This window comes from Erpetoichthys calabaricus, chromosome 5 (assembly GCF_900747795.2).
Source record: "Erpetoichthys calabaricus chromosome 5, fErpCal1.3, whole genome shotgun sequence".
NCBI classification, from domain to species: domain Eukaryota; kingdom Metazoa; phylum Chordata; class Cladistia; order Polypteriformes; family Polypteridae; genus Erpetoichthys; species Erpetoichthys calabaricus.
In genome coordinates, this window is record NC_041398.2 from 43,869,394 (window position 1) to 43,894,406 (window position 25,013).

Here is a 25,013-nt window from a genome sequence, read left to right on the forward strand (position 1 = left end):
GACCTATAGCGCACTTTTTACTAAGGCCAGTTTTCTGGCCTAACGACCGCAAAGGGTTAAGGAAGCATATGTGGATATGTCAGAGACCAGTATCCACAGAAGACGTCTTGAACAGAAATGCAGAGCCGCTCTGCAAGATTCACACCACTGGTTAGCTACAAACCGTTTGGCCAGATTAGTTAGCAGAAAAGAGCTTGCAGAAATAAGGAAAATGGTTTTCTGGATAGACTACACAAGGATAAATGTGCATCAGAGTGATGGCAAGGGCAAAGTGTGGAGATGAAAAGGAACTGCTCAAGATCCAAAGCATACCATCTCATCTGTTAAACATGGAGGTGTTATGGCTTGGGAATGTGTGGCTGCCCTAGGCACAGGAATTGCACATTAATTATGAGGTGTAGAGAAACCTCTTCTAAAGTTCCAGTAAATGCCTCTAAACTTCATGAACAGAAATGAAGAGCCATACTCTAAAATACAAGCCACTAGTCAGCCTGTTCGCCACAAAAACAGGGTGACCAGATTACAGTTTGTGACTGCACCTGTGCAATGAATTCTGAGATGTAGACACATTTTATCTGCTCATGATCCAGTAAATGCCTCCAAACTGATTGGACAGCGCTTCATCCCACGACAATAATGATCTCGGACACATTGCTAAGGCAACACAGGAGTTTTACAGATCTAAAAATGGAAAATTCTTGAATGGCCAAGCCAGTCACCCAATTTTTAAATCCAGTTGAGCTTGCCTTCCATATATTGAAGAGAAAACTTAAGGGGTCAAGCCCTAAAAACAAGCAGGAGCTGAAGATGACTGCATTAGAGGCTTGGCAGAGCATCACCAGAAAAGATACTCTACATGTGATGATGTCTACGAATCACAGATTTCAAGCAGGCATACCATATAAGGGGTATGCAACAACCTACTAAATATGACTACTTTAATATCCCTACCATTTCTATGTCCCAAATTATAGTGCCCTGAAAATGGGGTAACTGTATAAAAGTATTATAATTTGTACATGGTGTAACCAAAATGTATGCAAGTAACCTTAAATGCATTTTTATAGAATTTTACAGTGCTCTCCGCAATGTTTGGCACAAAGACATTTCTTTGATTTACCCCTGTGTGCCATAGTTTAAAATTACAAATAAAACAATTCAAACATGCACACTTTGAGTGTTTTTAACCAGGAATTTAAATTAAGAAACAGTCAAATTTTAAAGTCGGCTGTTGCAAACTAGATGGAATGTTCACATGACTTGATGTAGTGAGGGATGCCTGTTGAGTATGTTGATGGGAGCCAGCCATCAAGGAAAGACAAATGGAATTGAACAAGTTTGTTTTGTCTTTTATAGATGCAGCAAAAATGTAATAAAGTGCAGGCTGAATATTTTTAATTGTTTTAGGCATTTTGGATCAAACCAGCTGCCCCATACAGAGACATCACGTGTTGGCCAAATGTATAGGCAGCACTGAGAAGTCTTTTTAAAATAGGGATTTAAAGTGTTAGTTTTAAAAAAATGAAAATAATAATCGTCACACATTTACAATTTGTGTCATTGAGAATGTTTTGGCATACACAAGAGCCAAGGGTCTTAGATCGATGCTTTTACTGGAGTATTTTAAAACGTAATCTTCGTACATATGTGGTCAGAAAACAGAGCAGTGTGTTAAAAAGAACTGTCATGAAACTAGTATAATGTGAAAGACTGTGGCTGTAAGTTTTACTAATGAAAATAAGATAGCAATTAAGAAGTACAAGAGGCTAATGGTGGGTGTAATGTACAATAACAGTCCTGCAAAATAATGCAGCATTGGATAGCATGCCTGGACCAACATGAAACTGAAATTAATACAAGGTAAAACAACTGTTTCACAATGGATTGTCAGCTTTTTCTTTAAGACCTTAGATGTGAAAACCTTCGTGCACATACTGGAGAAGAGCGGGTACTTGAAGTTGGTTGAACGTGAATTAGGAATGGTTCACTTAAGCATACAAATTACTATTGCGCATTGTAAAAGAGCCAGCCTGTTTAGTCTTAACTTTTGTATCTATTTTTCTTAATACTAATAAAAGATCTAGTTGTGCAGCTAAAGCCAGATACCATAATGGTACTTTGTTTAAAAATGGGTGAGTAAAATGTTGACAATTCATTACAGTCAAACAAGTTGGTTCAGTGATCTACTCTTGCTTTGTAAATGTTTGATCCTCTTAAATCTAACTTTGATCTGGATGTGTGTCCACCTGGATCTGGAGGAGTAGAGGGTAAAGACCAAATTGTACCTTTCAGGAATTCATTGGTTGACAGGGTGGTTCTGAATTTGTCCTGCCGCCTTTTTTTTTTTTTTTTCTTTTTTTTTTCTTTATCCCAGAAAGTGACTAATTGCAGCAAATTTTTATTTGGTTTATAAGACTTATTAATCCATATAATAAAAATTGACAAAGGTATTTCTCATTCTAAAATTGTAGAATGCACCATTTGGTAAATCAAGATAGTAGTAAGGTAGAATGTGGCCAGTCTTGTGAAGTAAACTGATTTGATATCTTTTTTTTCCTTTCTGGTAGCTTCAATTTAGTTGTCTTCAGACACATCTAAATTGTGACGCAAGTTAGCACTACCCAGTTTTGGGGTGTCAGTTTTTCACGCCACTTTCAATATCTGAACTTCACCCTTAAAGAAGTCACATAAAGCATATTGGTAGTATTTCAGAACTTGTACTCAAAAAGCATTACTAAATTATGCAAGGGCATGCCTAAAATTGGTTATTTGTTCTGTATGTGATTGAAGATTTTTTTTTCCCCCCCAGACACATCCTGGGGAGCTGTCTAAGGATAATGTGGATTCTTTGCTGGAAAAGACTGCTTTACAGCCTCAGGAACAGATTACCACTGAGCCTCAAGAGGAACTAGGATCATTGGTTGAGCTAAAGAAGATTAGTTTTGTCACTGTGGATGAAGTTGGGGAGGAGGAAGAAGAGGAGCCAAAAGAAGACACCTCTGCCAGTGAGCAGCATGCAACAGTCAAACCAAAAGTTGGGCGGCCTCGAGGAAAGAGAGTGCACAGAAGTGAGGAACTTGTACCAGAGCCCTTCTTTAGTAGAAATTAATACTGCATTTTCTTGCAGCTATCTTGGTATTTGTGTAGCAGAGTGTATGAATGAATCATTGTATTAGACATTCTGATATTAACAGATGTTTTCTTGCACAGTTACATTTAATGTTTTGCTGCATCTTCCTTCTCTGCTTTTGTAGTGAATTTTTATTTGCAAGATTTGGTTTCATTATTACCTTTTCTGTTTCCTTGGCAGAGAGAGGTAGAGGGAGATCTCGATCTGGAAAAGTGGGCCTATGTGAATCTGAGGAGCAGATGCAGATTGATGAAAAAGATATTTCAGAAGCGCCAGTAGCTGAAACTAACACTAATCTTGCAGTGACACTTAATCAGGAGTCCCCTGTTTCTATGAAACAAAAGCCTACTCCAAATGAAGATGAGAAGTGTAACTCTGAAGCAGATTGCTCAGAGACGTCTGAACTCAAAGAGATAAAGGATGTGTGTAATATTTCAAGCATCTCATCGCTTACAAGTGATTCTAGGGCAAAAGACTTTGTATCATGCATTGCCAATGAGCCTACAGATAGTGAGAGAGGAGACTCGGTTAAAAAGGATCCTTCCAGTAGAGACGACAAGGCAGCTCGAGTACTCGGGCAAGAAGCAAATATACAGGAGCCATCCTCTGTTAAACAGACTCCTAGTGCAGGAATCGGTTGCAAAGGTGACTAAAAGAAATTAATACTGGGTAAAGAATATTGTAGAAAGTGGTTACAAGGCATTATGGGAATTGTGATGTACTCTATTTCTCAGGAAATGACTTTGCAACTTAAACCTTTGTTTGATCTTTTCAGGTGTTTCAGAAATTGTAGCACCTGAAGAGGAAGAAGAACCAGCAGCAGACGAGCCAGTAGTAAAGAAAGCAAGACTGGATTGTTTAGACCTTAAACAGTTTGAATTGCCTCCATTTGTAAAAGACAGTCCAGTTGGTAATTAAGATTTTAATTATATAGTATACTTAATACATTCAATGCAGCTTTTTCTATAACAAAATTAAAATGCATGTTGACAAGTGATTAGCGAACCCCGATGAATTTGCTTCACCTTGAGTTCAGCAAAAACACATTAATGAATTTCGACAAACTTTGTGAAATGCGTTTAAGTCAATGGGGAAGGAGAAACTGAGCTAGATTTGTGTGGATTATAATGATGCCGCAGTCTTTTAAATGTTCCTGAGTGCTAGGGAACTGTGATTCAATGAGTAATGTGATTGGCTTAACCCGTCAGAGATGCTTGCCTCGTGTAGTCCCTCCCCTGTGCTTGGGGACAGCTATTTACGGCTCGAAGTTGTGCACTACAGTTTTTTTTGTAACACTAAAGACCTACTACTACCACAAGTGACACCTTTGAACATTGGTACTCCGGTATAATCGCTGTCTTTTACTTCCTGCTTACTCATCTGCATTTGCATATCCCTTTTACCTTTCAAATTTTCTGATGCTGTTATCAACATTACTGAGCATTATCTCCCAGATTTAAATTGCTGTCTGTCTTCCGCAAACAACTATGAACTGATTAATGAAAAAATATGACACTATCACTCTGATTTTTTTTCATTATGTACAATGATGGAAGAAAAAATGAAAATTGTCCGCTCCATTGTTTCAGTTGGATAAACTGCTATACAGTAAATTTACATGAAATGGCATTGCAATATTTTTCAGAAATTGTGCAATATATGAAGTGTACAGCCAGCATGAATTTTACATGGGAAAGGGATAACATGCGAAGTGGCACATAGTGATAGGAGCGATCGAGCCATGAGTGAAGAGTGTGGCTGTGTAGGGCATCGCAGAAAAAGGTTTTCACAGATACAGTAAACCCAACAATGAAAGCCAATGTGAGAATAAAAGATGGGCTTTCTTTGTGAAAATGGGATGAAGCATTGTGGTATTATACCATAAATGAGGAACCTTTTAGGTGAAAAAATTGAGTACATGTATATTGAAATTCTGCCACTTAATGGATTACAAAAACACATAATCGCACATTTTAAATCACATGTGGTTTGAGTGATTCCCAAACTCCGTCCTGAGGATGCACTGTGGCTGCAGGTTTTTTCTTGCATCATGCTTCTGTTTTTAATTGGAATCCTTGCTTAATTAAGTGATGTTATTTCCCAGTTTCTTTGTTCTAAGCACCTTGTAGAAATTATAAAATTTTGTAAATTTTCATTATAGTGTACTAAGCGGTTATATGGGGGTAATGTACTTTTTTCTTTATAACATTTCATCCTGATTTTCATAAACCTTTTCCAAGTGTTCTGGTTGTTTAATCCATTATTTACTAATAAGTAGATCAGACTTTTATCATTTCAGTGGTGTCTGCCCCAGCATCTGCTGTTTGTTTCTAATTGTCATCATTAGGATACAATGAAGGGAGCAAAGTAATACAAACACAAAAAGTTGAGCATTTAAAACTATAACAAAAACAGAAAATTCCAAATGTCTTAATGTAAAAATGATACTGTTGTGCTTATCTGAATGCAGAGTAAGAGAGAAAAATAATCAACTGATTAAATGAGATCAATTAGTGTTACCGATTATGAATTTTGTTGGAACAAAAGCTTGTAATCATAATGGATCCCTAGGACCAAGTGTGGGAATCACTGACATATATGATTTAATAATAGATGCAATCTTTATGTAGAATTGGCAGACCGAACAGTGTATACAAATGCAGGAATAAACAGTCGGTCCTTTGCATGTGTATGCAAGTTAGCTGCATTTACTTCCATATTGCTCTGTCCATGAAGTGTTATCTTGCTTGTTCTTTTTTTTACATATGTAAAACTGATAATGGCTGTTCATTTTGTATGGTGGTAACCATGCTGCTTTATCAGACACTTAGCAGACTTTGTGCAGAACATGTTTTACAAGGCAAACATACCTGCTGATGAGCAAGGGGTTAGCATTATGTACTTAGGCTGTCTTGTCCCTGCATTGGCTGTTACAGCTGTGTGATGTTATGCTGGCTTCATAAAGCATCAAAGAGTGCTTGGAAAAAAGTTTAACAGTAGTGCTGACTATAATAAAATATGTGTATGTGTATGTATGTGTGTGTGTGTGTGTGTGTGTATGTATGTGTGTATATATACAGTGGGGCAAAAAAGTATTTAGTCAGCCACCAATTGTGCAAGTTCTCCCACATAAAAAGATGAGAGAGGCCTGTAATTTTCATCATAGGTATACCTCAACTATGAGAGACAAAATGAGAAAAAAAATCCAGAAAATCACATTGTCTGAATTTTGAAGAATATATTTGCAAATTATGGTGGAAAAAAGTATTTGGTCAATAACAAAAGTTCATCTCAATACTTTGTTATATACCCTTTGTTGGCAATGACAGAGGTCAAACGTTTTCTGTAAGTCTTCACAAGGTTTTCACACACTTGTTGCTGGTATTTTGGCCCATTCCTCCATGCATATCTTCTCTAGAGCAGTGATGTTTTGGGGTTGTCACTGGGCAACATGGACTTTCAACTCCCTCCAAAGATTTTCTATGGGGTTGAGATCTGGAGACTGGCTAGGCCACTCCAGGACCTTATAATGCTTCTTACGAAGCCACTCCTTCATTACCTGGGCGGTGTGTTCGGGATCATTGTCAGGCTGAAAAACCCAGCCACGTTTTATCTTCAATGCCCTTGCTGATGGAAGGAGGTTTTTCACTCAAAATCTGACGATACATGGCCCCATTCATTCTTTCCTTTACACGGATCAGTCGTCCTGGTCCCTTTGCAGAAAAACAGCCCCAAAGCATGATGTTTACACCCCCATGCTTTACAGTAGGTATGGTGTTCTTTGGATGCAACTCAGCATTCTTTCTCCTCCAAACACGAGTAGAGTTTTTTCTTCTGACCATATGACATTCTCCCAATCCTCTTCTGGATCATCCAAATGCTCTCTAGCAAACTTAAGACGGGCCTACACATGTACTGGCTTAAGCAGGGGGACGTGTCTGGCACTGCAGGATTTGAGTCCATGGCGGCGTAGTGTGTTACTGATGGTAGCCTTTGTTACTTTGGTCCCAGCTCTCTGCAGGTCATTTACTAGGTCCCCGTGTGGTTCTGGGATTTTTGCTCACCGTTCTTGTGATCATTTTGACCCCATGGGGTGAGATTTTGCGTGGAGCCCCAGATCGAGGGAGATTATCAGTGGTCTTGTATGTCTTCCATCTTATTGCTCCCACATTTGATTTCTTCACACCAAGCTGCTTACATATTGCAGATTCAGTCTTCCTAGCCTGGTGCAGGTCTACAATTTTGTTTCTGGTGTCCTTTGACAGCTCTTTGGTCTTGGCCATAGTGGAGTTTGGAGTGTGACTGTTTGAGCTTGTGGACAGGTGTCTTTTATATTGATAACGAGTTCAAACAGGTGCCATTAATACAGGTAACGAGTGGAGGACAGAGGAGCCTCTTACAGAAGAAGTTACAGGTCTGTGAGAGCCAGAAATCTTGCTTGTTTGTAGGTGACCAAATAACTTATTTTCCACCATAATTTGCAAATAAATTCTTTAAAAATCAGACAATGTGATTTTCTGGATTTTTTTTCTCATTTTGTCTCTTAGTTGAGGTATACCTATGATGAAAATTACAGGCCTCTCATCTTTTTAAGTGGGAGAACTTGCACAATTGGTGGCTGACTAAATACTTTTTTGCACCCACTGTAACTGTAGGCCAATAAGCTAAGTATGCATCAAGGGAAAATTATTGTAAGCAATTATGGAAAAGATTAAACATCAAATGGTAAGAACAGGTGTATTAGAAAATGTTGACATGTTTAGACAGTGGAGATCATATCTGACTAAAGTTCCATGAGGAAGCAACAAAAAAATCACAGGTACATGTCATTTATTTGAAGCTTTGAAATTTTTTGATAAGGTCCCACATGAGAAGTTAGGGGTCAGATATAAAGTGTGCAAATTCAAGATGCTGTGTGTTAAATAAGTGCAAAATTGTCTTAAATACAGGAAGCAAAGTGATAAAAATATGAAGTATTGCATTTTGGAAGTAAGAATATTAGATATATATATATAATATACAGTGGAAGGTTTGAAACATGAAAGTACACCTTATAAGAAGAAAGTAAAATGTTCTCAACTCCTAAAATCATTATCCAGACAGTGTACAGAACTCATATAAAGTCTAATAGTTAGGATATGTAGCCTAATATTTGGAGTACAATTCAAGGGAAGTTATACTTAAGGTGTATAACACACTTCTGGGCCCTCATCTGGATTGCTGTGTGCTCTTTTGGTCTCTATATTATGAAAAATTCATAGCACAGAGACTAACAAGTAGATGATTACAGGTCTGCCTGGTTGAGACTTATGAGGGAAGATTTAAGGAGCTAAGCATAAGCAAGTGGAGATTAATAGTTAACACAAATCATTTTTAATTATGAAGGCTAGGTATAATTACATGAAGTATGAAGCAAATTGGAGATGGTCAGTCAGGAGGTCTCTGTTGAATTCACATCAATTGACCTACAATTTAAGAAATCAAGTCATTTATATAAGATTTTGTCCTCAGTTGTTAGATCCAGATTTCTTTATCAAATGTAACTGCAGGGTCCTGTTGTAATTGCATATGCATTTTTTTTCATTTACCATAAATTTGAGTAATTTTATTTTTATAATTGTTGACAGGTGTGGAATTTGTAGTTCCAAAGACTGGATTCTATTGCAAAGTGTGCATGTTATTCTATGCCAATGAAGAATTGGCAAAAAAGAACCACTGTGGAAGCTTTAAGCACTATCAGAATTTGGAGGTAAGAGCTATACTATTAACACATACAGAGCATTAAAATTATTAAAGTCACTTGTGTTCATTGTTAACATCTGAGCTTCTCTCCGAAGATATTTAAAATGGAATAGTTTAATTTGCAGCAACAGTATACAGTATGTCCCACTGAACCATATTTAATAACTTTTCTGAAGAAATACATGTTTAGCTTAAGGAAAAAGTGTTTTTGATTTACTTCCGAATAATTTGTTTTTCTTTATGGACTGCAAGTAATACCATTGAATAATGTATAAGAAATTACAAAATTGTAGCTGTAGCATTACATTTAGGCTGTTGCTTGAAGTTCAGGTATACTCTTGGCACAAAGTCTTGAAAAATATAAAATGGAAACTAGCATGAAAAACTTTTAAACAGTTATGCTAAGCTTTCAGACTGACCCATTTGAGAAATTACAATTTCCCACTAGTTGCAGACCTGATAATGTAGCAAATATCTGATTTTATAGAAAGGACAATGGGATTAATTTGTGTTAAACTTTGTAATAACATTTCAACCTTTCCATCCCACATCTCACTAGCGGGACACCACCATATTTCATTGTTTGTTATGTACATTGCAGTAAAACCCACAAGTCAATTAAAAGCAATAATTATATTTTTACATAACCATCATCTGTCAAATCATAGGTGTCTGTTTCCTTCTCTCTTTCATTAGTAAAATTCGAATTGCACAGATAATGTTGAGGAAAACAGCTCATCACAGCTGAATGAATGTTTTTATTAAAGATCTATCCTACATGCAACCACATACAGTTTAAGGTTTTACCATTCGGCAGCGGAGTTTGTCCATTCCAGTGATGTGTACTTGTCTGATTGGTTATCCATACTACCAGTCACAACTGTGTTGAAAATGCATCAAATAAATTGGGTGCCTGACAGCTCAGCATTATGCATTACTAAGCTTCTATGAGAGCACAGCTGTGAGAACATGGAAATTGTTTGTTTGATTGATTTGGAGTGAGACTTGCCTTCAAAATAAAGTAAACATACGGTTAACACTAGAATCCCTGAAATATTCGTAATGCCGGGCCACCTTAATTTTACTCGCACCTATTCATCACTGCATTAATTGCACACCAATAGAGCCTTTGTTTTGCAAATGTGTAAATCCACCACACACAGACAGCCTGCTATCCCATCCCCCACCAATGGAGCTAAAGTCCGACACAAAATACTCACAGCTGAAGTCTCTATCTGGTAGTGAGGTGTCTGGAATTGTATGGGATAATAATATATTATTTGAAATACATACATTTCATGTGTGCTCCATGTCTACGATGATCTGTTTAAATGTAAGAGAAATGTTGAATAGTAATAATAGTAATAACAAAATGTTGACATGAAGTGTATGTGTGAAGGCTGAATTCCAAATATCAAATAAACTCTTTAACAAAAGGTGGTATTCCTGAATAATTTTTCAATGTATATGTTGCTATCAGTGTATGAAAACTGAAGCCCAAATATCAGTCGATGGAAAGTAAAAACGTTTGCATGCATGTGTGTTTGCGTCTTTCACAGTGGAAGTGTGGCGATCTCATTGGGCTGCTGCTATTGTCATTATTATATAATAAAAGCATTTGTTTGAGTCTCTTAACAAATCAACAAAACAAGTGTGCTTTTATTTAATAATGCATATTGAGTAAAACCCAAATTAAAAAAAAATCTTACATAAAAGCACAATTGTCATTCCATGTCTTTATTTGAAAACTGAGTGTTAGATTGGAGGGAACATATAGATGTGACTGAATTAAAAAAAGAAACAAACTTTTACAAATACCATACATTTACACTTGCTGTTAAGACTAACTTATGTGCAATTTTTTTTGTTCAGTTTTACTCTTGAATAAAAGCACACTTGTTTCATTGTTTCGTTGATTTGTTGGAGACTCAAATGTATGCTTTTATTATATAATAGTAACAACTAGGGGGCTCCGCCCCCTGCTCGCTTCGCTTGCCAACCCCTGGCGTTGGGGCATGACAAAGAATGAGATGTATGAATTAGATATAGAATAGTGTGCAGGTTTGGATGATGCCTATATAAATAAAAAATAGTGTTTGGCATAGAGTAATGTTTTATTGGAATATTTCTTTGTATACAACATTAGTAGTAAAGATGGTGTCTTGTCTTTGAATGAGTCTTCCTTGGCATGGATCATTTATAACTTTAACGTCAGATGAACGTCGAACACGTGAGAAGGCAACATAAAGTTGTCCATGTCCAAAAACGGGTTCAGAGAGGTAGATGCCAACCTTGTCCATGGTTTGTCCTTGTGATTTGTTGATGGTCATGGCAAATGCAGGTTTAATGGGGAACTGTCGGCGTTTCAATGTAAAAGGTAATTCTAGGTCAGAACTCGTAAGGTCAATTCTAGGAATGAGAACAGTATTGTTAGCATGTGAATCTGAAAGAACTGTTGCTTGAATAACATTGTGTGTCATGGTGTTTACGACTAACCGTGTGCCATTGCATAAACCCTGTTTAGTGTTAAGGTTTCTTAATAGCATGATTATTGTTCTGTTTTTAAGGGCAAGGTTGTGTTGTGGTCATCCGTCCGGGTTAATAGTGTTCAAATATTCTAAGGGGAAATTCAGATGTTCATTGTCGTCATCAGAGTCAACTTTGTCAGAGCTTAGAAAGAGCCGTGTCTCTCCAGGAAGTAATGAAATGACCTGGTTATTAATGTGATTAACATTAATATTTTTTGGACATAATATAGTGCGTTGTGTTAACCACATATGCGAAAGCAGTATGAGCCATTGCCTTTTGGTGGCCTGATATGTACTCCGGTAGATGCAAAAGCAAATGAACTATTGTAGGATCTAATGCAGTTCATAAAGTTTTTACTTTCAGGCACATCGTTAGTTAGAAGCTTCTGTAGATATTCAGGATATGAATGTAAAGGAGGCAGTCTAATCTGCCCCTTTTGACAACGTGTAAATTCATTATTTGTATTGCCAGTTGTTTCTTCTGTGCAGTTAAGTGAATGACAATGATTGCAAATGACATTCATTAATCCCAATGAATTTTCCTCAATAGTGGACTCATTATTGAAGGCGTTGTCAGCCAACTGGCGTAAGCATTTAGCAGGTGTCTGGCGTTGATGTCCGCGACGGGCATGTTTTGCTTGTGGCGTTTGAGTGCCGCGTTGTTGCATGTCCATTATTTGTGACGCGCTATTTTGGAGTTTTAATTGATTCGCCTCCGCTTTGCGAAAAGTCCGTTTCAGTCTACGTCATGCATTGTTTGTATCGAGCCTTGTCCGTTTTTGTATGTCGGTCAGTTGAGCTTTCTGCTTTTGGAGTCTTGCTTGCTTGTTTTCTGGCAGGTCATATGCGCGTTGTACACGTCTGCGTTCATTTATTCTGTCTCTTCGCTCCCTTTTTTGTATGTCTGAGACGCGAGCTCTTTCTTTTGAAATCGTGCTTGTTTCGATGCAGCACTTTGAGACGCGCGCTGTATGCGTCTACGTTCATTGTGTCTGTCCATTTGGGCACGTCTCTGTAACGGGGTTACTTGAGCTTTGCGTTTTTTGATCAGAGACATTTTTTCTCCCGGAGTTTCCGAAGCGCGTTGTATGCGCCGCCGTGTATTTTGTTGTTTCATTCGTGTTCGTGTGTTTGGTCCCGTTATCCGATCCGAATCGTTTTGTACCCGTGACCGTGTATTCATGACTTGTTTGTTCCTCAGCGTGCGAAATATGGATAAGTAATAAGGAGGATCGCACTCACTGTTAATATGGAGCCTTTTCTGCAGTTGAACGGTTAATAGTGCTTTATTGTAAGGAGATCCACCTATGCTGCCTAGTGTGAAGGTGTTGAGATGACGTATGTTTAATATGGACGTTTCCTTTAGATATGTGGCTTTGGGTGTCACTTTTATTGATGTGGGGGGGGGGGTGAGGATTGTTGTTGCACGAGCGTCGTCTTTCTTTTTGTGTTCCAGGGGCTTGTTAAATCCCCCTCTTTGTGTGTGTCCCGTCCGGTGCCTGTAGGGCGGGGGTTGGGAGGGAGCCTTGCTGTTGTGCGCGAGCGTCTTCTTTTTTTTTTTGTGTGTGCTAGTTTCGTGCGGCGCCTGCGTTTGACTACTTTTTTCTGTGCCTTTTCCTTTTTTCTGTGCTCGCGGCGCTTCATTTCTTTGACTCCTTTTTTCTGTGCTCACTCCTTTTTTCTGTGGTCTTGTCCGCCTCTCGCAGCCCCTCATCCGCCTCTCGCGGCCCCTCATTTCTTGGGGCGCCTGCGCAGTACGTCTTTTTGCGGCTACGGCCCATGGCCGGATGTCCCTGCGTCCATCCGGTTTAGCATTCTCGGTTAGTAATATGGATAATAGCAGCCCACCCTCAAAGCACTAATTGCAGGAAGGACCCAGGGTCAAACCATCAACTTCTTGATTACAAAGCAACCGTTCCTACCCCTGCACCAGTGAAGCAGATATATGTGAGGTTGCCGATTTTCCACTGTGAAAGACGCAAAGTCACATATGCTTGCAAATGTCTTTTTACTTCGTATCCATGGATATTTGGGCTTCAGTTTTCACACACTGACAGCAATGTGTAAATTGAACAGTTCCTCTTTCTTTGGTTTTATTCTTGAATAAAAGCACACTTGTTACATCTTGTGTTAAAGTGTTTATTTGATATCTGGACTTCAGTCTTCACACATTACACACTTCACGTCAACATTTTATTATTACTATAACATGAAAAAAATTTTCTGTTTGTGTTCAACATTTCTGCCACATTTATACAGATCATTGTAGACACGAAGCACACATGTATTTCAATTAACAATATTTTCTTGTACAATTCCAGCATCACTCTCGAGATACAGACTTCAGCTGCGAGTGTTTTGTGTCTGACTTCAACTGCATCAAAGGGGGTTTGGGATAGGGGGGTTGAGAGAGAGAGATGGGATAGCAGGCTGTCTGCCTACAGTGGATTGACATATTTGCAAATCAAGGTGCTATTGTTGCACCTCCTCTTCACTGCGTAAATTGTGTAAGTAAAATTAAGGTGGCCCGGCATTACAAATATTTTCACAGGCTTCAGGGATTCTGGTGTTAAGGAAGTCCTAGAAAAATTGCAGAAGAACTTGAGTCAGATTCTGATTACACTTTTGACTCTATCAAGAACGACTTTTGCTGAAGGACCCAATACTGCACCTTGTAAGTATTACATAATAGTATAATTTTCAAGTGTTTTGGAATACAGCTTTACAGTTTGATCATCTTGGGTTTAATTACCATACCTGGAGGCTGTCTGCTGCATGTTCTTCCCATGGTAGTTTTCTCATTTCTAATGTACTGTCCTGGCAACATATCTTAGCATACTGCTGAGTACCATTATACTGTACCCACACCACTCGGTTTCATGTGGGAACTGGTCTTTGAATGTCACTGAATTGCTGTTTGCAAGCTGTCACCGGGGACCACTCTTAGATTGAATGTACTTGTGCCACTGCTTGAAGTTTTGAAGGGATTTCTACACTTCAATTGAATGTCACTGTATAGCAGCATTGGACACCACCCTAAATTTCTTTGACTGAATTTCAGTGTATCACCATAAAAATTAGGGTACTGTCAGCAATTTAGTTCCAGTTTTGTTGTTGAGTATGCCACTTTTCCTCTTGCATACCAGACGTGCTACTTAGGTTGAACAGTCCAAATTGGCTCCTGTGCATATGGTTTAGGTGTATGTATGACTACTCTGGTACCCTGTCTAGCTCTGCCCCTACACCCTGTGACTCAGCACTAGATGAAGTTGGAATGAAAAAGCATGTATGTATTTACTGTAATTTATACCAAATGTGAAATGCAAGGGGAAAAAAAATAAATTAAAAAGCACTAATTTCTGTGGGGCAACCGCAACAGACGGCAAGAGAAATGTGTGAATGGTGCACAAGAACCCCAATCTGTTGTACGAAATGTTTCTCTGTATTTAGTGGTAAACAAAAATTGCCTCCAGGACTGGCATGAAAAATTAATTTTGAAAGTAAAGTTTTTGATGAGTCTGTAATTATAATGCACATAGTTACAAATTTGTTGCTTCTGAGTGATTGTTTTTTCTACAAAAAAAAAAAATTAATCGCAACTACAGTACTTGGTTTGAGATTGTTTAGGTACAATAGTTTTTTTTTTTTGTGTGTGTGTGTGTGTGTATGCTTACTACACTTCATTCAGCAATGCCAAAAACCCCTTTGGGCATATGGATTGATTTAACTTTTTTGAGGAATAAATTTTTTTTTTTTCTCTATGCAGAAATACATGAAGAAACAGAAAGAACAATTTCTATCAAACCATGAAGATTCTTCTAAGATTTAAAAAAAAAGGCTCAACTTTTTTTTTTTTTTTTTTTTAAACTTTGATTTATGGGTCCAAAACAACGTTGTACATTTTGTCTGGGAGCTGTGAAGAAAATAAATATATTTTAAAGAGTCAATGTTGATGTGTGCTACAATGATCCAAGCCATGTTTCTTTGATCATATTCTGTGTAGATTTTTACATGTAGTGCACAAATAAAACCTAACTGTGTTGTTCTGTGGTCTCTTATGTTAGTGTGTTTCTTACCCAGAAATGAATGGTGGTAGTAAAAAGAATGGATGGGTAATGAAGCTAATTATCTTTGAGAATCGTAGGCTCATCTTTCCTATCTATCCATCTTTTATAACCCAGTGGTTAAATGTGGATTTGCTGGGAATCATCCCTTTTTAGAGAGCAAGGCAATCGCAGTGAGCACACTCACATTCACTCACTCACATTCACTCACTCATACCAGGCCAGTTTACAGCCAGCAATTTGTTTGACATTTGGGAGGAGACGAAAACACATGTAGACAATATTGAGAGCATGTAGGCAGAACCTGGGTGGCAGTTCCACCCCAGGACTATGGAGCAGCAACAATCACTGTACCATCATGCCATGCTTTCTTATGTAGGCATGTCTTAAATTTGTGAGTCAAAGAAGCATTTTTACATTTTTTTTTTTTATAAATTTATTTTGATCTAATTTTTACCATTAATAGTAAATTAATTAATCTGAATGGTAATGTACCCCCCCCAAAGTCTCAAATTTGAAGGGTATTGAGGAACACGCAGTGAAAGTTTCTGAGGTGTTGCTAGGATGGGCCCTCCTTAAGACATTAATATAAACTGAGGTTTGAATCCCTGAAGAAAATTCTTGTTTTCCTACCACCGTCCCACCCCCTCCAAACGTTTTCAGATTTATAGACCAGGCAGGCGTCTTAACTTAACCTTCAATTTATTTTGTAACATGAAATTGCTTCCTCACAGATTTCTGGTTTCCAAGGCCATAGCAAGTTGGCTGTGTATTCGTGTGGGATTTGCAGTACACTGGCACCCACCCAGTCATGCTAAATTGTCTAAAGCGGAATTAAAGAATGTTATTTAGCACAATAGAAAATTAATTATTCTAAAATTCCTTTACTTACAGGTGTAAATGTTACTTGCCCAGGTTGCAAAGTGGTTTGTAATAAAGTAGTCAGTGATGACCAACACGGTAATAAAAAGCAATTATATATAAAGGTAGCAGTCATGTTAGCTGGTTAAACATCTTTATTGATATTAAGCAATAGCCTTTAACATGACATCAACACCAAATTTTGCAATATATGGTAGTGCATTTAAAACAATTGGTGCATTTATGATGAAAATGTTTATAGAATTTGAAAGAAATCAGTAATACTGTTTGTAATATGTTGTGCCATATTCTTTGTTTTTTTTTGTTTTTTTAATTAAAACATGGTGGTCTCTCCTTCACAGCTGGGTAATGTTTCTGTTTTGCTTTTTATATGACTCCTGAGGGACACAAGTTATTGTGTCATTGTGAAGGAAAGGAAAGATGCATAATACCAAATAAAGTAATGTGGACAAATTTGAGAACATTGGGGGTTAAAGCAAACTAACACACAACTTGCACTCTCCACATATTCAGTGATCTGGTGCAGAATCTGTGAGGGAGCAGCACTGACTACCTACTAAATAAATGGTTCTGATATAATGTAAGTAGTACCAGGAAAAGGAAAGCATTTTCTTGTGACAAGTCACCCAAGGTAGACTACTGATTTTCCTCCATGAAGCCTTTTCCAACAAAACAAAGGGTGGTGGAGCAGTGTGTTTTTTAAATCATGCTGTCCTGACCTAGAATTGCTTATTATAAACTGTAAGCAGTTTTATTAATTCTAACTGGTTTTTAAATTTACCGTTGCGTGAACGCTCATTAAGTGCAGTGATGACTCGCTGATGTGGTCTCTGAGACAACCTGAACTTGCAAATCATTATTTTGGTGCTTTTAACCCGGTCCTCCCTAAATATCAGCAGCAAAGAAATGCCCTACAAGAGATGGAAATATTCTAGATCACTGCTGTGCAGTGTGGTAATGTGCAACCTCAAGCATTACCAGTTGAGGTTAAAGTAGTGCTACAGCAAACCTTGTAAGGGGAAAAGTACCGTATTTATGTGTGTACCACGCGCACATTTTTTCCCGAAATTTAGTATTAGAAAATCAGGTGCGCGTCATACACGAGGAAATTTTATTTCTGAAATGTTTACTTCTGCTTGGGCTCTCTCTTGCTTGTTTGCGCACGCTCTTGCTCTTTCGTCATGCAACAAAAACAGAAGTGTATTTCGCGGAAAACGTGCCCTAAACTCTTCCTATACAATCACAACACGCGTCGTACACTGGGCACATTGTTTTCGTGATTTTCTTTGTGAAAATTAGGGTGCGTGTCTTACACGAGAGCGCGTGGTACACAAGTAAATATGGTAATAATAATAAAGCTTCCAAGAAGGGCGCTTACTGTTTTGGGTTGAAGGCACTGCCACAGGAATGTGGTGCCATTGCAGGGGTCTGGGCACATGGAGCGATGGTGTTTAAGGTGTGGGGCGCCTGCAGGGCTGTCTTAATGCATGGGCACAGTGGGCAGTTGACTAGGGGCCCCATGCTAATCTATGTATGTTGTGACTTGCTGAGTGATTGTGTAGATACGGGCCCCAGTGCACTGCTTTGTCCGGAGGCCTATAATGCCGTTAAGACGGCCCTGTGCGCTGGAAGAAAAAGCTGGCATTTACCTTTGTAACTGGGTCGATGGGGATCCTGTATTCTAAGCAAATGAGCGGCTGCAACTGGTGTTCTTGAGCTCAGTGCGACTGGCAGGGGTTCGATTTTAAATAGAAATTGCTCAGTGAGTATCTTGGTACATGCTGTGAATATGCCCGTGTCTACCTGGGTAGGTGTGTGGAGTAGATGGGGGTGGCGAATTGGCTGGATAATCTTGCCAGTTGTACAGTGGGGCAAAAAAGTATTTAGTCGGCCACCAATTGTGCAAGTTCTCCCACTTAAAAGGATGAGAGAGACCTGTAATTTTCATCATAGGTATACCTCAAATATGAGAGACAAAATGAGAAAAAAAAATCCAGAAAATCACATTGTCTGATTTTTGAAGAATTTATTTGCAAATTATGGTGGGAAAAAAAGTATTTGGTCAATAACAAAAGTTCATCTCAATACTTTGTTATATACCCTTTGTTGGCAATGACAGAGGTCAAACGTTTTTTGTAAGTCTTCACAAGGTTTTCACACACTTATTACTGGTATTTTGGCCCATTCCTCCATGCAGGGGGGTATTTTTCGTACGTCGCTTAAACCATCCGAGATCAGGTGCCTCATCCTGAATGAGTTAATGCCAGTGAAACTCATCCAGATAAGTCGGTTTTTCAAACACAGCCGTGTATTAGATTAGTGTAGCTGGATCTAATCATACAAGATGAATGCGTGCGCACGCCCGCGCTGAGTGAAAAGCCCATATATGTTGAGTCTAGAAAACATGATCAGCAAGTCTTTGATAGGCTGTAACAAAATGACGAAAGAACGGGCGCATTTTTTTTCACACACGCAGCGCAAGACCTTTTATTCGAAGGACACGAAGAATTTCAAGATTTAATATACACAAGGGGTAACACTGCAAAAGCAGCCCAGACCAGAAAAGACGGCTGGCAAAAAGTGGCCGAAAAAAATTAAACGCTAAGTAGTGTACATTGTACTTAGTGAATGCAGCGTTTCATTTCCTATATGTCAGATTAATTATTATTTAATATGTCATAATTCCAGATCAAACGTGAGCACAAGGAGAACATGGGAACAGGTTAAAGTGAAGTACAAGAATATACTTCAAACTGGTAAATATTGGTATATAACTATTTAAAGAATTGTTGACATAAAGAATCATAATATAAAAAACATTAATTTTAAAGCTAATGAGGCAGACAAGCAAAAAACAGGTGGAGGTCCACGCGGTCCAGACCTAACCCCTGCAGAAGAGTTGGCTCTCCAGCAAAATGCCCATCGCCCTGTTTCTGAGGGCATTCCAGGGGGAAGCTCCTCCTCAGAACCAGTGGCAGGAAGTAGTGGTCACTTCATTTCAGGTAAAGGATGGTCATTGCATATATTTGTCCTCCATGTGTGCCATAGGTATGTTCCATATAGCCCTCTTTTTTGTTGGGTCAGTTGCAGGGAATGTCGTATCCCTTGAACCTGTGTCTGACCAACGAGATATTAACGAAGGTCAAATATTTGATGAAGACACTGTCTGATTATTCATCAGGAGGAGAGGTACATTTTCCAAATAATGTTTGATCAAACTCCACTCTGATCAGTCCAGTGCCCCAATCACATTTGGAAATCCTGGTAATGAGAATGTTAGGCTGATTGTGGGATTCTTTATGGAACTGTGGGTGTTTTAGCCTGTGTATTACCTACCTGCAATGGCATGAAACACCTTTTTAATTGTCTGCACAGGCAGGTGTCCAGGAAACACAATGAAAACCTGAAGGAAATGTTTCAGAGCCAAACAGACTTTACGAATTGCCTGGCAAACTGCACTTTTCGATAGATGTTCCGCATTGCCTACAGTATATAAAAAAAGTGCCGCTTGCAAGAAACCTCAAAGCAATGCCTACTGTCTGTGTGGTTGTGAGAGCCCGACTTCGCCGAGTTTGACTTCGAATATACGGAGCTAATAAATCTTTGAGGTTCAATATTCCCCCTCGGCTAAAGCGGTATCTTTCGTACAGAATTTCCTCCGGGGGCAATAAAGGATCTTGCCGATCGCGCAAAACACTCTTTATATGAAATTCTCTTCGTATAATTTGCGCACCAATATCAATTGGTCGCTCATTCATGAACGGCGAAGCCCTGACTGGATGACTTCCACGCACCGTCACTGATCACGTGTGTAAACTAATCCTTGTTTACGCAGAACAAACCTGCTCCGAGCAGGATTGAGGATTAGGATGTGTTGCTATGACAACACTTCCAGCAAGAGTTTCAAAAAACCGACAGATCCAGGATCACGCCAAATCGTCAACAATTACATCCGGCTAAGCGAGTAATCCACGTACGAAAAATACCCCCCAGATCTCCTCTAGAGCAGTGATGTTTTGGGGCTGTCACTGGGCAACATGGACTTTCAACTCCCTCCAAAGATTTTCTATGGGGTTGAGATCTGGAGACTGGCTAGGCCACTCCAGGACCTTGAAATGCTTCTTACGTAGCCACTCCTTCGTTACCTGGGCAGTGTGTTCGGGATCATTGTCATGCTGACAGACCCAGCCACGTTTCATCTTCAATGCCCTTGCTGATGGAAGGAGGTTTTCACTCAAAATCTGACGATACATGGCCCCATTCATTCTTTCCTTTACACGGATCAGTTGTCCTGGTCCCTTTGCAGAAAAACAGCCCCAAAGCATGATGTTTACACCCCCATGCTTTACAGTAGGTATGGTGTTCTTTGGATGCAACTCAGCATTCTTTCTCCTCCAAACACGACGAGTAGAGTTTTTACCAAAAAGTTCTATTTTGGTTTCTTCTGACCATATGACATTCTCCCAATCCTCTTTTGGATCATCCAAATGCTCTAGCAAACTTCAGACGGGCCTGCACATGTACTGGCTTAAGCAGGGGGACACGTCTGGCACTGCAGGATTTGAGTCCCTGGCGGTGTAGTGTGTTACTGATGGTAGCCTTTGTTACTTTGGTCCCAGCTCTCTGCAGGTCATTCACTAGGTTCCCCCCATGTGGTTCTGGGATTTTTGCTCACCGTTCTTGTGATCATTTTGACCCCACGGGGTGAGATCTTGCGTTGAGCCCCAGATCGAGGGAGATTATCAGTGGTCTTGTATGTCTTCCATTTTCTAATAATTGCTCCCACAGTTGATTTCTTCACACCAAGCTGCTTACCTATTGCAGATTCAGTCTTCCCAGCCTGGTGCAGGTCTACAATTTTGTTTCTGGTGTCCTTTGACAGCTCTTTGGTCTTGGCCATAGTGGAGTTTGGAGTGTGACTGTTTGAGGTTGTGGACAGGTGTCTTTTATATTGATAACGAGTTCAAACAGGTGCCATTAATACAGGTAACGAGTGGAGGACAGAGGAGCCTCTTACAGAAGAAGTTACAAGTCTGTGAGAGCCAGAAATCTTGCTTGTTGGTAGGTGACCAAATACTTATTTTCCACCATAATTTGCAAATTAAAAATCAGACAATGTGATGTTCTGGATTTTTTTTTCTCATTTTGTCTCTCATAGTTGAGGTATACCTATGATGAAAATTACAAGCCTCTCTCATCTTTTTAGGTGGGAGAACTTGCACAATTGGTGGCTGACTAAATACTTTTTTGCCCCACTGTATCTAAGAAGTTGCCAGCCAACAGGGGTCATCAGTGGACCTAAAGACGAGGTGGGGATAAAAGCACTGCTGAGCTTTTGAGGGAGCATTTGTTTTTCTTGATAGTTTTGTAAATATTTTTGCACATTTATATCTTGAGTGATAGTTTTGGTTGAAGTATATATTTGGTGTTGGGATAGCTTTTCTTTGTGTACATACACACACTTGATTTTTCTTGTATGAACTTTTCCTCTACTTTTTCCCCTTTTGAGAAGCTTCCTGAGCCAGGGATAAAGTCGCTTAATTTTTTGTGTGTGTAGTTTTTGTATCGAATTGTAGGAGGGTACTGTACTTACTGTAAATACAAATTTTTATTCCTATTTGATTTTTGAGTTTCAGTGCTGACATTGCTGTGTTTTTGTCGTACAGCACTCCTAAATAAACTTGCACCTTTCACCCTTCAATTTTTGTGTCTCTTCTCTCCTCTGAGTGTAGGTTGGGACCAGTTTCCCATTACACAGGATGTCACATGCAGTTATTAAGGATGGTTATCATGCCTTCTCCCATGCCCCCCTTGTTAATTGTGACTATTCTAAGATTGACCTTATTCCAGCTTATAATTACTTCATATACAGTGGAACCTTGGTTCACGAATGTCTCTGAACATGTACAAATCTGGTTACGACCAAAAAGTTGGCCAAACTTTTACATCTGTTCACAACCACACTCAGGTGACAAACAACATGCCAGTTTCCCTTCCAGTTCGTACGCGCCGATGATTTCCGCATGTGTTCAGTGTCTCCCTGTACCTGTACAGTACATTGTTCTCGGTCAGACGTGTGTCGCGCAGAGGGACTTTACCTTAAAACTAATCTCCTCACTTCCTTCATGCCAGAACTCGACTCATGCAAGGTTAGTTTTCTTGGTTGTTTATGGTTAGTTTTTGTATAAATTAAGGATTTTTCAACTGTTCATTTATTTCCCTGTGCTTAAAACGTATTAAAAAAAAAAGTGTTTACAGCGAGTGGTTCATAAGGGTCTAGCGCAAACTCTTACAATGTTAGCTTTCTCTGTTCAAGGTTTTCTCAGTGGTGTTCAATGTTTTTACATTTAGTTTACTATTACACTGTGCATTCTATGGTATAATTATTTTTGTGCTTAAAAAATCTTAAAAAAATATATATATATATATATACTGTATATTTAAATAGTTTGTACGGTCTAGAATGGATTAATTGCATTTACATACAATCCTATGGGGGAAATTACTTTGGGTTGCGACCAGAGTTTTGGAATGAATTAGTCGTGACCCAAGGTTCCACTGTATAAGATTTTGTGAAGATATTTGCATTCCAATAAAAACAATTGTGAAGATTAGCAATGATCAGCTTAATTCACCCCAGAGCTCCAATGACTGTGCTTTCAGATCTGACAGTTGTGAGGAATACAGGAAAGCCAAGTATATCTTGGAGGAATGAATCAAAAGTGCAAAAAGAAAGTACTCCGATAAGCTGCAGGCACAATTGTCTGCAAATGGCAGAACGTCCGTCTGTTGAGGCCTTAAACAGGTCACTAACTACAAGAAACAAACAGTTCTACTGATCTCAGTCTGGCTAATGAGTTAAATAAGTTTTACTGTTGCTTTGAAAGACATAAATCTGCTGTACCTGATGATCTCACTGTTAAATTGCTCTACACTTTTTTTTTTTTCCTCCATGCCATCTGTAGCTTATTCAAAAAGCTGCAGGCCTGGTCCATATTCCCTTTCCATGCTCAAGCACTGTGCAGACTGGTTGGAAATGTCTGGAAATACTGGAGACAACCAATGTCTTTTTATCTGTGCACTGTCCCTGCCTGCTTCAAGACCTCCCCTATCATTCTAGTCGCAGGGTCATAGGCCTAAAATGACTACAGACGAGTAGCCTTAACCTTTGCAAACTGAAGGAATAAGGCATTCATACAGAATGAGCCGGTCTGTGGATGATGCAGTGAATTTAGGGTTGAGCGTGTTATACCAACACCTGGATAAGCCAGGGGCCTATGTGAGGATCTTGGGTGTGGACTTTAGTTCTGCTTTCAGTGTAATCATCCTAGAGCTCCTAGATAAGAAACTCACCCTGTCATTGGATCACACACCTTCTTACAGATAGGAAACAGTAGGCGAGGTTGGGCACCCCTCTATGTGTAAGGTGGTGTGTGACCCAATGACAGGGTGAGTTTCTTATCTTGTAATGAATTATTATTATTATTATAGTAGTGCTTCAGATAGAGGGGTGCCCAACCTCGCCTACTGTTTCCTATCTGAAGCACTGCTATAATAATGATAATTCATTACATTTATATAGCACTTTTCTCAGTATTCAAAGTGCTATCCACACAGGGAGGAACCGGGAAGCGAACTCGCAATCTTCCACCATAGGGATGTGTCCTTTCCCCACTACTCTGCTCATTTTATACAAATGACTGCACCTCTGACAATTCGTCTGTCAAACTTTAAGTTTGCAGATGACATCGCACTAATATGCCTCATTTTAACCAAGGAGTCCTTAGACAGACGAGGTGAAAAATCTGTCATTGTGTTGCAGCCATAATAATTTGGACTTTAACAATCAAGAAGCTCGGGAGATGATCATAGATTTTAGGAAACAGTCACCTGCTCAGCTGTTGGGATGACAGAATCATTTACGTTTCTAGGCACCGTGCTGTCAGAAAACCTTACATGCATTATTAAGAAAGCCCATCAGAGGATGTTCTTTTGGCATCAGCTGAGGAAATTCAATCTCCATCAAGCAATACTGGTCCAATTCTACACAGCCATCACGGAGTCCATTCTGACCTCATCTATAAATGTCTGGTTTGGTGCTGCCTCTCTTCTCTGCAGCACATCATCAGAGCCTGTGAAAGGATCATAGACTGTACCTTACCACACATTGAAGTCCTATAGGAGTCCAGGATTAAGAAGAGGACCTTAAGATCCGACTCGCCCCGGGGCATCACCTGTTCCAAAAAATGTTGTCTTTGTGGAGTGAAAGCTAAAACATGTCACCTAAACATTTTTACCACATGCATTTATTTTTACTAATCTGGTCTGAGCTTCTACTCGGTATCTACCATTATGTATAACTGCATGCTAGACTGCCTGGCCATTTTAATTCTTCTGTCTCTGTTATTTTGTATTGCCCTTGTATGCTGCATCATATTTGATCATCTTCTTTATCTTTTGTGTTTGGTGTTGTCCATGTGTGTTGCACCAATGCTATCCATATGAATTAGAGTGGCTGGCCAATGAAGTGTACACTAGGATTACATACGGATTTTTTTTTTTTTTTCCTCTCTCCGGTGACAATCTGAAGGTCTAAACAGTTATGTGAAAGAAACCCAACAAAAGCTATGAGGATGATTAATGTAAGTAATACGTAGAACAATTTTG

At 39.1% G+C, this 25,013-nt stretch overlaps 1 protein-coding gene across 3 annotated transcripts in view; it reads left to right on the plus strand.

Moving 5' to 3' along the window:
- Window positions 1-16,684, plus strand: part of znf638 (zinc finger protein 638) — a 252,174-nt gene extending 235,490 nt beyond the window's left edge. For all 3 annotated transcript variants that reach the window (XM_051928463.1, XM_051928465.1, XM_051928464.1), the window contains exons 21-25: window positions 2,810-3,068; window positions 3,311-3,775; window positions 3,906-4,040; window positions 8,758-8,879; window positions 15,167-16,684. In XM_051928463.1, the coding sequence (XP_051784423.1) occupies window positions 2,810-3,068; window positions 3,311-3,775; window positions 3,906-4,040; window positions 8,758-8,879; window positions 15,167-15,229 (1,044 nt within the window). In that variant the 3' untranslated portion in view covers window positions 15,230-16,684. The remainder of the gene's footprint in view (window positions 1-2,809; window positions 3,069-3,310; window positions 3,776-3,905; window positions 4,041-8,757; window positions 8,880-15,166) is intronic.
- Window positions 16,685-25,013: the final 8,329 nt, after the last annotated feature.